Genomic DNA, 12,660 nt, shown 5'->3' on the forward strand with positions numbered 1-12,660 from the left:
ATTAATATGAGAAACATATGTTATTATACATAAAATTAAAGGAAAATATATAAAGAATACATTGACATTATATATACACACTGTCATCTCTCCCATAAGCCGCAGTAAGCTCAATTTCCAGAGGCCGTCCTTTAAGCTGTCTGCAACTAATGTCGCCATGTTTGCTGGGAGAGGGATGCAGGAAACATCTTTGTTTTACTTTACTTTTTGAAAATTACAAGATCCAAATGTCTTGTACGACTAGGGATCACGCTGATAAAATAAATCAGAATTTTATGCGGTATTTCCAAGAACGTGTAGAGCTTAGTACGTAAATATTAATATTATACACATAAAATAAGTCAAATCAGAGTATACATTTTCAAATTGGTGTTGCATTTTGGGAAACAAGCTAAAGGCTCGCTGGTTGACGTTACTGGTCTTTGGTGAAAGGGGGGGAGGAAGTGACGCTGGTGCTCGATGCATCGAAACTCACACTTATAGAAAGCTAAAATTTCGCATGTAGAAGCGAAAAAGTTTATGGCTTTTGAAACAATACAAACGATGTGTTTCAACCCACTGTATCAACGTCAGTGTATTTCCACCAAGGAAGTCCATAGGCTACTTCCTGTGTATGAATATTCTTATTTAGCTCCTATTCTGGTGATTTCTTCCATAGTGAGTTGTGAGGACCTCACATCATGAACTCTCGGCGACAACAAGTCGGGAAAGAAAAAACCTTTCTCAGCGTTCGCTCTATCTTCCAGCGTTCTGAAATTCATGTATGATTCCCATAGAATCTGCTTATTTTCTTATTAATTAATCCTTCATATATGATTTAAATATCATTTCTTCCTTCATCCCCTGTAAGCTATACATTATGCCATGGCGCAGTAATTATATGCAACCCATTTAATACGCTATATAATGCCAATAAATGAAATAACACAAATGAAATAAATACAATATAATACAATATTGTATTAATATTTACGTACTATGCTTGGTGTTTCACACTTCATTTCTAATAATATTAAAATAAATATGCACTGAATATGCTAATGTTAAGCAATTAACTATACCACAAAATCATTATATTTACATATCCATATGCAAATGTGCCCCTCATCTGCATTTCGATAGGCAGATGATGGAGAAGGACATCGGCCTTCTACATAACGCAATGTACCATGAAACACCCCGTATGGTACAAATTGTACCATAAGATCCCCAAGGGTTAAATATCGTTTTATTTTTAAAAATGGAAGGTAGGCATGCGACACATGTTTTAAGACTATATGCTGATCAGGAATCATTCATTTGTCATTTGTTGTTGGTCATTTCGAGCATGTGTTGTGGTGGTATACAAAGGGATAAAACAGGCCCTAATTCATCAACGGTTAATGATATGACAAAATGGACAGCAGCATTGCATTCCTGATAAAAAAAAAGTCTTAAAACATGTGCCGCATGCCTACCTTCCATTTTCTTTTAAAAAATAAATTGATATTCAAAATGGCGGTCGTTATGGTCACATGTGTTCTTTAGGTTCGCTCTCACCATATATGGCCAATACGGACCTCTAGCCCAACATACTTTTCTGTTACAGGCTTGTCCGCTGACTTTTGGTCCATCCTGTATATTAATTTTCCTCGAAAAGGAAGGAAAAGTAAGCGCCTGAGTTTTTGCCTCAGATATGTGGGAATCTAATATCGTCCTTGCTTCCTACTGTCAATCTCGTTCTCGCATATGACTTTTTTTTCACTTTCTTTTCTCGCGTCATACTCTTGGGATAATTGTGTAGGTGCAGCGAAACAGCGGCGCCGTGGCTTAGTTGGTTAAAGCGCCTGTCTAGTAAACAGGAGATCGAGGGTTCGAATCCCTCCGGTGCCTTAAGTTACTTCCAACTTTTTTCAATTTGAATTTCATTTCTGAGCATTTAGTGACTTTTTAAGTTCAACTCCTCCATTGTATATTTTAATTCATAAGGCCACAATTACAATATTTTTTTCTTGTAATTAATAGAAATACTTACACAGTTTGTTTTCTCATAGCAATTATAAGCATTGATATGCTTATTTGAAGGTCCATAGTAAACCTAGCTTTTTTAAAATCTTCTCTTAAAAATATAAATAGCAGTATACAAAATGCAATGCGCCAAAAATCTAAGCGACAAGTGTTTAACTTTCCTTTTATGGGTAGGGGGAAGGAAATGAGAACTTTTACACTTCGCTCAAGGACACGATTTCAAACAGACTCACTCGTCAAATAAACATTGCTTGTGTCGGTAATGTGTCATATAAAATTATATTTTTAAGTGTGACCTGTAATAAATTATTATTATTATTATTATTATTATTATTATTATTATTATTATTATTATTATTATTATTATTATTATTATTATTATTATTAAACAGACAAAATTAATGCTGTACAGAATTCTCGCAATATTATTCTCTCCCCTTCTTTCAACAGCTGATAAAAGAAATCCGGCTTTATACTTCATTGTCAAGTAGTAAATTTAGATTTGAGATTTTGTAGACGAAGATAACAAAATAAACGTAGGGTACGGTAATACCTATGAATGCACTAATCACAAAGAAAGCCATTGGAAAGAAAGAAAAAAGAAAAGAAAACTCTTCTGCCACCTTTAGTAAACAATCGTTCCCAGCTGATGTGCAGCTTCCGTGAAGCCCAAAGCTCCACCCACAGCCGTTCCATTGGTTGTTTGTGGAGCTGTGCACGTGAACAGCGAGAGGACACAGTGTAGCGACCCAGTCGCAGGAGCTGGGCAAATGAGCCAGTGTTCGCCCTTTGTTTGGTGCGTTCAGAGTGATGGTTGCAAAAGTGTGCAGTATTGTGTTTAGAACTAAGAATATAAATAGTATTAACCGTTTGTACATCCATACAATGAGACTTGGATATTAGAAGAGAAAATAAATAATCATGTGGTGCTTAGTGAGTCAACCAAACGCTGTGATTTTGGAGGTGGAGGTGGACCCTAAAGCTAAGGGGCACGAATGCTTGGAGAAGGTAAACAGTTTTCTCTTTTTGGATTCAGTTTAGATTAGGATTGTCACAAACGATAGTTTAACTACTTCCTCATCAATTAATGCAAGCTGCTTATAAAGATAGAAGATAAAACTTGTGTGAACAGCTTTGCTTATGAGTTTAAGATGGTCGATTCCATTTGCTTTTGGAACCTGTCTACGTGACCCACTGCCTACATCATGTAGTTCCCTGACGCTTTAAAATATGGTAAATATTGCAAGGAATTTAATTACTATTCAAATGACGCAAGCGAAAGTTACGTATTCGAAAGGATTAAGGGTGAAGTTTAGTAACACTTGCTTTTTTAATTTAAAACTCCTCTCCTTTAGATATTTTTCTTTTATTGAATTCTGGTTGCAGTATACCTTTCATAAATTTATTTGTACACAGATCATTTCTTTCTATTCTTTCAATACTTTTATTTTATTGAGTCTTCATAATTTCAAGCGATGGATTAGCGAGGAATGAATTTATAGCGTTGTGTGTAGTGATTCTGTGTGTGAGTGAAAGGTACCATTCCAGTGTGCTTCTTTGACATGTCAGAATCTTAACTATTAACTACCGGGATGTTCTCCGTACTAGAAGTCCAAGTTACACAATCTAGATTTGCTGCGTTTTTTCCCATCTATTTTATGCACTTACATGACCTCTGACACCTTTCGGCTTTTTTTGTGGTGGACAAAATCGTCCCTGGATTTTCTCGAGGTACTCCCGTTTCTCTCACATTCTCATTTCATCGATTCTTCCATCATTCACATACCTTAATCATTCGTCTTCCGACATCAGGAACTGGCTACAATAAAACATGAATGCATTTTATGTTTATACAAGTCGTAAAATGCATTGGTATCTTCCTAGTAACAGTAAGTAAAAACAGCCTAGTTATTTTTGGAACAAAATATTTTGTCAGTTACCTTAAGAAATTATGTTCATGTCTCAAGAACGAAGACAAATTATATTAACAGAGTACGAATGAGTCGGTGGGAGGAAACGAGATTGTGCCGATTAACTCATGTAAAACTATATTATCTACCATCAAATGAGTTGGGCTTGTCTGGGATCGTATTGTTTATCCCTTTTGCCTGACCTGTCAAGTTTTTTCCCCTCTTTTGTGTACAAATAATAATAAATATATATATCATATCTTGCTTCAGTGTGTTACTAGTATTTGTCAGCTCAAGTTGCTACAGATTGGTATTATAAATCATTTTATACACTTGTGCAAAACTGAATAGTTTGGTGTTGTAATTCCGTAAAGATATTCCATAAATGTAAAATACTTGCAATATCTTAAAGGAATATGTCCATCAATGTTAAATTTTAAAAATATAGGCTAATACTAAAGCTGCATGCATCATTTGATATAGTTTAAAGTGAAACTATGATTGTATGTATCAGTTTTACATGATCATATTTCAGTGTGCTTTCCTTAAAATTGCTCACGCTAATAGAAATATATATATATATATATATATATATATATATATATATATATATATATATATATATATATATATATATATATATATATATATATATATATATATATATATATATAAAAATATTTTAATTGTCGTTAAGCCTATAACTAGACTATGGACATCGTCAGTTGAAAGATACAGATATGGTTTATGGATCACTATATATCATAGGTACTTGTAAACAATAAAATTTACGTTCTTGTAACACTAAAGACCACTTGAGTTAGAGCTTCAATGAATACGAATTCATTAATATTGTAAAAAGGCATTGGTACTAGACCATAACATAGTTCTGAATGTATCTACGAGCAAATGATGCACGTAGGTGAGCAACATGTTCATAAATTTTAAATATGCACTTACATGGCTTTCTTTTTAATTTTAGATAGTCTAAAATATGATGTATCAGTTTGTTTACAAGATCTAGTGTTACGTGGTGTGTTTTGTCCATAAACCATTATGGAAACTTCTGTTTCGCATGAGCAGTCATAATTTTTAACTTAGCAAACAGTTGTTTTCAATGCTCATTATTGGACACCCCACGAATTATTCTAATAGCATTTTTTTAAGCACCTGTAATAGTACAATGTTAAATGATTGCTGTTGCCTCAAAATATGAAACCATACGCTAATTTACTTTGAAAACATGTAAATTAAGGAGTTCGTAAGTAATTCTTTGGTACTGTGACTTTTAACCGTCGTAATTCATATTTTCCTTGATAATTTGCTGTATACATAGCTTATTTTGTATGAGGCTCCCAAGACCTAGCATAATACCAAGATACTTCGTATTATCTTCCTCTTCGTTGGAGCAAACAAAATAAATGTTTTAGTTTTTATTTGTTTAATAGAGATCCATTATTTTCAAAGCACTTCGTTGCTGGCACCAATATATATTCATTTTGTTTCTTAAGGTGTATTAAATTATTGGTTGTTTAGGAAAGTTGTCATCAGCATACAGGATCGATTTGGCACCGATACGTACTGGTATATCGTTTATCATGAAGTAAAAATTATCTGTCCCAAAATAGAACCTTGAGGTACACCATATCTTAATTCAGGTATTTGTGAGTACCCTCATTTGCATCGACATGCTGTGTACGGCTTTCTGGATGTGTTTTGAAGAATTTGACTTAGGCCTATATCCTGAAATCCATAGCCTTTTGGCTTTTTAATTAAAATATGTTCTACAGTCAAATGCTTTGCTGAGATCTCGAAGCTACAAGCAAACTGTTGCTAATATTGAAATATTGACCTCTCAGTCTAGTACTTGATACACAGCTAGAAGAGATTACAGCCTGGCATTGTACGACTTAACTTTTCTCTTTTGGGAGGTGAAAATATTTACTCGTTGCAGATATTACTTAAATATTTCCCAATTTTACACCTTTATTCTTTGAAATTGAGCATTATTTAATTGTCCAACGTATTCATGTGTCTTCAGATTCATATCAGTGCCTCAAATTTCGTTTGTTATCGTATGCACTTCGATGCATTGTGCACTCTACTGTGTATTGTATTCAACTGAATACATTTACTGGTTATAGATTTAAACACCTTCGTAGAGGAAGAGAATAAAAACATTCTATTTACAATGCAAATCCATCTTTATTGAAGCAGGAACTTTATGTGAGAAGAAGGTTGAGAAAAGGAGAATTTCAAAGATTGTTGTTACGTTCCTAATCAGCTCTCCAGTAATGAGAGATACTAAATATGGTTGTAACAAATAGTTGTTAAATTTGGTAGTTTGTGATTTGAATACAAGTACAAACAGTATTGTTTTCTTCTGAAAATATGTGGACGTGTATATTGCTAGGAGATATGAATGTAATACTGTTCAATTCAATTGTTTTGTATGGAAATAAATTCTTTCTTCTAACTGTTCATGCTCTAGGGTAGAGAATACAATTATATTGTCAATTGACATTTTTCTCTGCCCTACAAAAAGTTAGTGGGAGAATGATTTCATGGGAACAGTATATCAATATAAAGAACTACGCCGAGTTTAGTGTAGGGTTAGTGGTGGTAATTATGAGACACTGCCTGTGGCAGGTAATTATGACGCACCCCTCACTGATCTCAAACCACTGTAGGGAAATACAAATTAAGAGCACAGACATTTAGTAATATCCTTCACAATGCTCTGTCTACATTTTTAAGTTTGTTTACATAAGTTTGGATGTACCATTTTTTTTATAACAAGCTCTCTCACAAAAAATGTGTTTTGAAATTTGAAATCCCATAATTAACTTTTATATCTACTCGTGCAGTAATGTACTCTTGTAAAACCAATGGGTGTTGGTGGAAGCCTGGTAGGTCAGCAGTTATAGGTTAAGTTGAATTTGTCCCTTGGGCTTTCGTTTCAGTTATTATTATTATTATTATTATTATTATTATTATTATTATTATTATTATTTTTAATCTAATTTTGCTTATAAGGTGGGTAATTACGAGACGCATGCTAGATTAATGTTATCATTTCATTTATTCCAGATAAACTGCTAAATCGTCATCAATAATTTACACCTAGGTTATTTTGTTGAAAATAGCCTAGGACTTGGTCTAAATTTGTTTCATAAGCTTTGTTTTATAACCTGAATCTATCTAATATAGGCTATTAGCCTACTATTATAGTCAAAAATGTTAGAGTAATATTAGTAGCTATTTCCATTTTCTTATTTTCTTGTAACAAATCCAAATATCTGCATATCTTTTGTAATAAACACAAAATAACAAAGACCTCTTTGTTTCACAAGTGGAGTCTTTCATACCTCAATATCAGAAACCTCGGGACAATAGGTATCTCGTAAATTACTCACCTAGTGTCCCATAATTACCCTTTTGGAGGGAAATTGAGAGAGCACATATTTGACATTTACTCATCATCACATAAGGCGACAGGAAATTTCGTAGCAGCAAATTGTTACTGTATTGGCACCATAAACTGCTGCCTAGGTCAACTGCTTTCAAGACTAATGTAAGCTGAATAACGTGGAAAAGTTGTAAAATCTGTCTCATAATTACCCTCACTGGCCCTACAAAGTTTATTCCTTAGATTTAAGGCTAGACAGAAAGTAGACCAGTCTTTCATACCTGCTGTATATTCTGTCACAATTCATTAGGTGATGTTTTAGTGTCTTAGAGTAGTATTTGAACAGCCATTAGTAAATGCATTACATAAATTTCTTAGCATTCACCACGTTGAGATCTGAAGGCTCTTTTGCATTATGTCGCTAATTATATGTTTGGCTGCGTTGTCCACGCGCACTCTGTTTGATGCGAGTGTAGTTACTAGGTGTGTAAAGAACAAAGGAACTCAACCAATTAACGCTTTATAAGGATCATGTACTTACGTAATGTCGTAAGCGGTTAGTCTGGCCTTCAACACAACAATGAAGCTGGTTGCTTTTAACTTCAGAGATAAACAAATTTCAGTCGAAAATTTCCGGAAATTGTCATCCAATAAGTTAGCGATTTTTTTTTTTTTTTTTTTTTTTAATTAGTAAATGTACAGCAGTGAAGTTGTGATGGAATAAAGTACTACTATTTTCTAGACTTTCTCTGGTGACTTTTCCTCATTAATTGTGCTTTTTTGTTTTCTCTTGCCCCAGGTGTGCAAGAACTTGGGGATATCAAAAGAAGAGGATTATTTCGGATTGAAATACCATACGGCCAAGGGGGAGGAATTATGGTTGAACCTGAGAAACCAAATAGATCGTCAAGTGGCTGGCCAGCCCTACAGGTTTTCCCTTAGAGTCAAATTCTGGGTTCCTCCACACTTGATTCTTCAAGAGGCTACGAGGTAAGATTTACATTTAATGCTGAAGCGTTTTATGCTGTGATGTGCATAGCGAGATATGCTAATATCTATATGAAGAAAAGTAAACAGCTTTTTGTTGGTAATACAACAGACGTTCTTAATAGGCCAATTTCAAGTTGCTGTATATAGGCGTTTTGAAGGCTGAACAGTTTTCCATTAATTGTCATACTAATATATAGGCTATTCATCGGTACAGAGGATGAAAGAATCTTAGCTAAAACACCAGTTCCTTAACAAAAGTAGATATTTTGAATACAATCGTTGAGTGGAACAGATTCAAAAGTAATGCTTCCATTAGCCCTTTTACGGTCCTCTCTTTTTAAGGTAAATTTTAGGCTTTGTCAAGCAGGTACTGCTTCATTGCTGTTTATCGTAGGATCATGGTTCATACCTTTATTATTATTATTATTATTATTATTATTATTATTATTATTATTATTATTATTATTATTATAAAGAATATAGCAACCTTTCCAACGGTACCACACGCTTGTTCGTATCATGCACCAGAAACGGAAAAATCGGAGAAAACCGGGAAATTTTAGTTAAGAAATTGCTTTTTGAAACTTTTGGTCCTGGAATGTTGTGTGGATCTCAAAATCGCTGGGGAAAATACGTAGTTACATACACAATAAATGTCCAAAGTTTCAATATGTTATGTTGAAAGCTACAGGCGGGAAAAATTTTTGAAAATTGCCGAGGGAGAGAGAGATAGAACAACGTGACGTCATATTTCTGCGCCACCGAGTTGACCATCTGGTTCCGAAACGCATGTGGCGTGTTCTTTGGTCCATATCTGACTTGACTAATAACAAATAAATTAATAAAATTAAATTTTAAAAAAGTCCTTAAATGCCTGTTATAGGACCTAAATAAGCAGTTAAAGACAACACTGCATTATAGTATGAAAACATACCATGGATCGTAAAAGGATAAATTGCATTAAGCGGAGTCCACTTGTGTAGTTTGCTAAGGATAATAATTGAAGCTAATTAGTAATTAGTTTGAGAATTTTGCAGATGTTTGTTAGATATTGAATAAAATAAGCTATGAATCTGTTATAATTATGACCGAAGCTGTTATTAGTGTTATTTTTGCGGTGTTAAAGATGGTGTTTTTGTTTCAGTTTTGACTTTTTGAATGAATAACTTGGTTCGGAAGCTTAGATCTGTTATATAGAGAAGGTAGGATTCTGTTGGACACATAGAAAGACAAATGTCTAGATAACATATTTACACCTAGGCGACAAACTTCTAACTAAAACTGGGTTGATTAGGTTTGAATTTGGCGTCCCTTTCACCAGCGAGGCTATGTAAGACGTGGGCTAGAAGCTCAACGAGAAATCCGAACCAGATGGGCTTCCTTCATTAATCGAACCTGGTCTACAGCGCGTACGCGAACCATTTAGCCACGATAAAGCTCACCTTTATCTAGAATAAGAAGATTGAACCAACATAACGGAAGCCTCACTACCGTGCAATTCGCGAGGGAAACGCTGCATGCAGTGTGCTCCTTTTATTTATTTATTTATTTATTTATTTATTGTAACAACACAACAGGCATTCTGTCCATCAGTGTTTACATATATTATAAACGACATTAGTTCTTACAGAAAAGAGAACAGAAATTTTTACTGTTTCACTAATTCCACTTATCAGATTACAAATTGTGTTCCTGAACACTCTTTCAGATATATTGAGCACATCTGTCACTTCACGCTTGTCTTTAATATTATTGTGGTAAGAGCTCATTTTCCATAAAGGGGATTTATATAGGATGTCAGTATGTGCTTTCTTACAGCACTTGTTTGTGCCTTCTATAAGTAACAGTATAGCGAGTAGTATATTCCAAAGCGCTCTATACTATTCGCAAAGCTCCATTCTTTCTCTCGTATGGTTTTCCCATGAGTCAAAGAAAATTCGCATCGTGTAAGCATATGTAGTAGGTGTTAAAAGTTTGTTGATGAAGCATTAGGAGGTCTGTATATAATGAATCATTTAGCCGTTATACGGTAATACACTTATTCTTTACATGGTGCGCGTGAAGGATGGGAAGTTGCTAATAGAAATAGCCCTTTTAAAGTAATAGTGTATGATGGCGCCTAGATTGTTCAACTGCACAGGATATTGAGTGATTTACTGAGAACGTTAATAGCGTGGCCAATAGTTTAAGCCAGGAATATACTATTGAGCGGATCTTGATTTTGATAACTTGCATTGGAATACTGTTTGAATCTAATAAGCTATATTATCACACATCGGTCCGTCAAGTTAGTTAGGACATCCGTAATTCCATGGCTGCTGTTGGCACGTTCGTTTCCTAAGACTACAATTGCCTCTCACAGTTAATCTCAGATAAGAAAAAATATGTCGTTCGAGAGCACGGAAGAAAGATAGTAGAGTTCCATGGTTAGCTAATCCCTATTTTTACATGGTGATATATTTGCTTTGATCTAAAAATAAAACTGGGCAGAAGGTTGTTGCGAAGACTTTGATTTGGAATTTTAATTACGACATTGTTAAATTAAGGCTGTTTGTTGAAATTCATCAGATTAGAAAATTAAAACGTTAACTTTTTACGCATTATTGCCCACAATGGGCAATGGGCAGCAACAAGATTGCTTTTATAATTGGATGATGTGTGGTCAGAACATTGGATACTTATCATCTTACGTATATATTTCGTAATAGATCATACTAATTTTCTTGAAACAGACGGTAATAATTAAATTTTACGATGTAAGTTTTATCACGTAGTATATGTATGATGCAAAATAACCTTCTTGGTTAGTAATTCCTACAAGAAAACCTTAACTCGCATTGACATCTACCTTAGAAACGTACTGTTTGACGATGTGAAGCTCTTAGGGGGCGCGGTGGCTCAGTGGTAGAGCATTCATCTCCGGTGCTTGGGGTCCCTGGTTCGATCCCAGCTCGCGCCGTGTGGACTTTGTGGTGGACAAGCACCGTGCTCGTGGGTTTTCTCGGGGTTCTCCCGTTTCCTCCCATTTTCTTCATTCCACCATTTCATTCATTTCTCATTATCACAGTCTCCTTTAGCCTAACCGGCATAACCGTGGGACGTTAAACTTAGAGATTTCATTTCATTTTTCATTTCAATGTGAAGCTCTTGAAAATTCTAGTCATTCTAAGCTATAGTAATTTCAAAGTATAAAAAATTAAGTTGAAAAAGTTTTGTCGCAGCAGTTTTACGTTTTACCGGCGGAAAAAAAGTATAATATTCTGAAAACAAAATTGCTGCATAGAAGTGCATGAATAAGTGATTTAAAAAAGAAAGTAAAAATGGAAGGAAAATCTTAGAAAACGAACTTCGTTTAGGATTTTACCACCACCACCACAAAGAGGTTCAATATGATACGATAAAAATCAGTTTATATTTTGGATTACCGAATCATTTGTATGCAGTTTTAAAATGCTGTAAAATAATGCATCAGATCATCTAGGTATGGTAAGACCTACTTTTCTATAATACCGTTGGTCATATTATGACATCTCAAGCTTAGGAAGGCAATTTTGTGTTTCTGCTAAATTAGATACTATTTTGACAATATCTAAGAATTTCCACTTCGTATTTCTACTTATCTCTTCCACAAGTTCGAGGCCGCGGTGGCTCAGTGGTAGAGCATTCACTTCTGGCGCATGGGGTCCTTGGTTTGTTCGCAGCTCGCGCCAGGTGATCTTTGTGGTGGACAAACACCGTGAGCGTGGGCTTTCTCGAAGTTCTGCCGTTTTGTTCCCACTTCCTTCATTCCACCATTTCATTCATTTCTCATAAATATCCTTTAGCTAACCAGCATGACTGTTGGACGTAAAAATTAAAGGTTTCATTTTTTTTCTTTCGCAAGTCCAAAAGGATTGAGTTCAGTGTTCTGCCATCGATTAATTTCGTATTGAAGAAAACCGTTGAAGCCCATTTTAATTATTCTGGCAGGACAATTGCAATGAATTTACTTTTAACGTGATTGTGACCATGTTTTGACCCGGAATCTTGAGAGATGGTCGTGAATTCATCATTACCTGAATAGTTTCTCCCATTCCAGTATTAAGGTAAAGATAGATTTGCTACTTACAATGCAATCCAAACCATTATTCAGGTTGGTCTCAGACTAGCCTTTTACCGCGGATTGAACTCCGTACCACGTGTACGGAAGGCACTCATACTTGCCACGAAGTGTTAGAAGTGAAGAGAGAGAGAGAGTAAACATCATCTTGGTATCGGAACCAGTGGTCAAATCTGTTGACAAAATCTGTTAGCACTATTTTTTTTTCTTGCGACTAAATCACCAATACAGAGAAAGATGACAAA

General features: G+C 34.8%; 1 protein-coding gene and 1 non-coding gene across 2 annotated transcripts in view; both read left to right on the plus strand.

Annotated features, from left to right (window-relative positions):
• The first annotated feature begins 1,798 nt into the window (after positions 1 to 1,798).
• On the plus strand, positions 1,799 to 1,872 carry TRNAT-AGU (transfer RNA threonine (anticodon AGU)). The gene has a single exon. It is a non-coding gene; the product is annotated as a tRNA-Thr (tRNA).
• An 863-nt stretch (positions 1,873 to 2,735) lies between these two features.
• The window catches only part of dnr1 (E3 ubiquitin-protein ligase defense repressor 1), a 28,237-nt gene continuing 18,312 nt past the window's right edge, over positions 2,736 to 12,660 (plus strand). The window contains exons 1-2 of the mRNA XM_081738213.1: positions 2,736 to 3,015; positions 8,126 to 8,316. Of these exons, the coding sequence (XP_081594339.1) occupies positions 2,929 to 3,015; positions 8,126 to 8,316 (278 nt within the window). The 5' untranslated portion in view covers positions 2,736 to 2,928. The remainder of the gene's footprint in view (positions 3,016 to 8,125; positions 8,317 to 12,660) is intronic.

Source organism: Thermobia domestica, chromosome 2 (genome assembly GCF_964235325.1).
Source record: "Thermobia domestica chromosome 2, izTheDome1.hap1.1, whole genome shotgun sequence".
Taxonomy (NCBI): Eukaryota; Metazoa; Arthropoda; class Insecta; order Zygentoma; family Lepismatidae; genus Thermobia; species Thermobia domestica.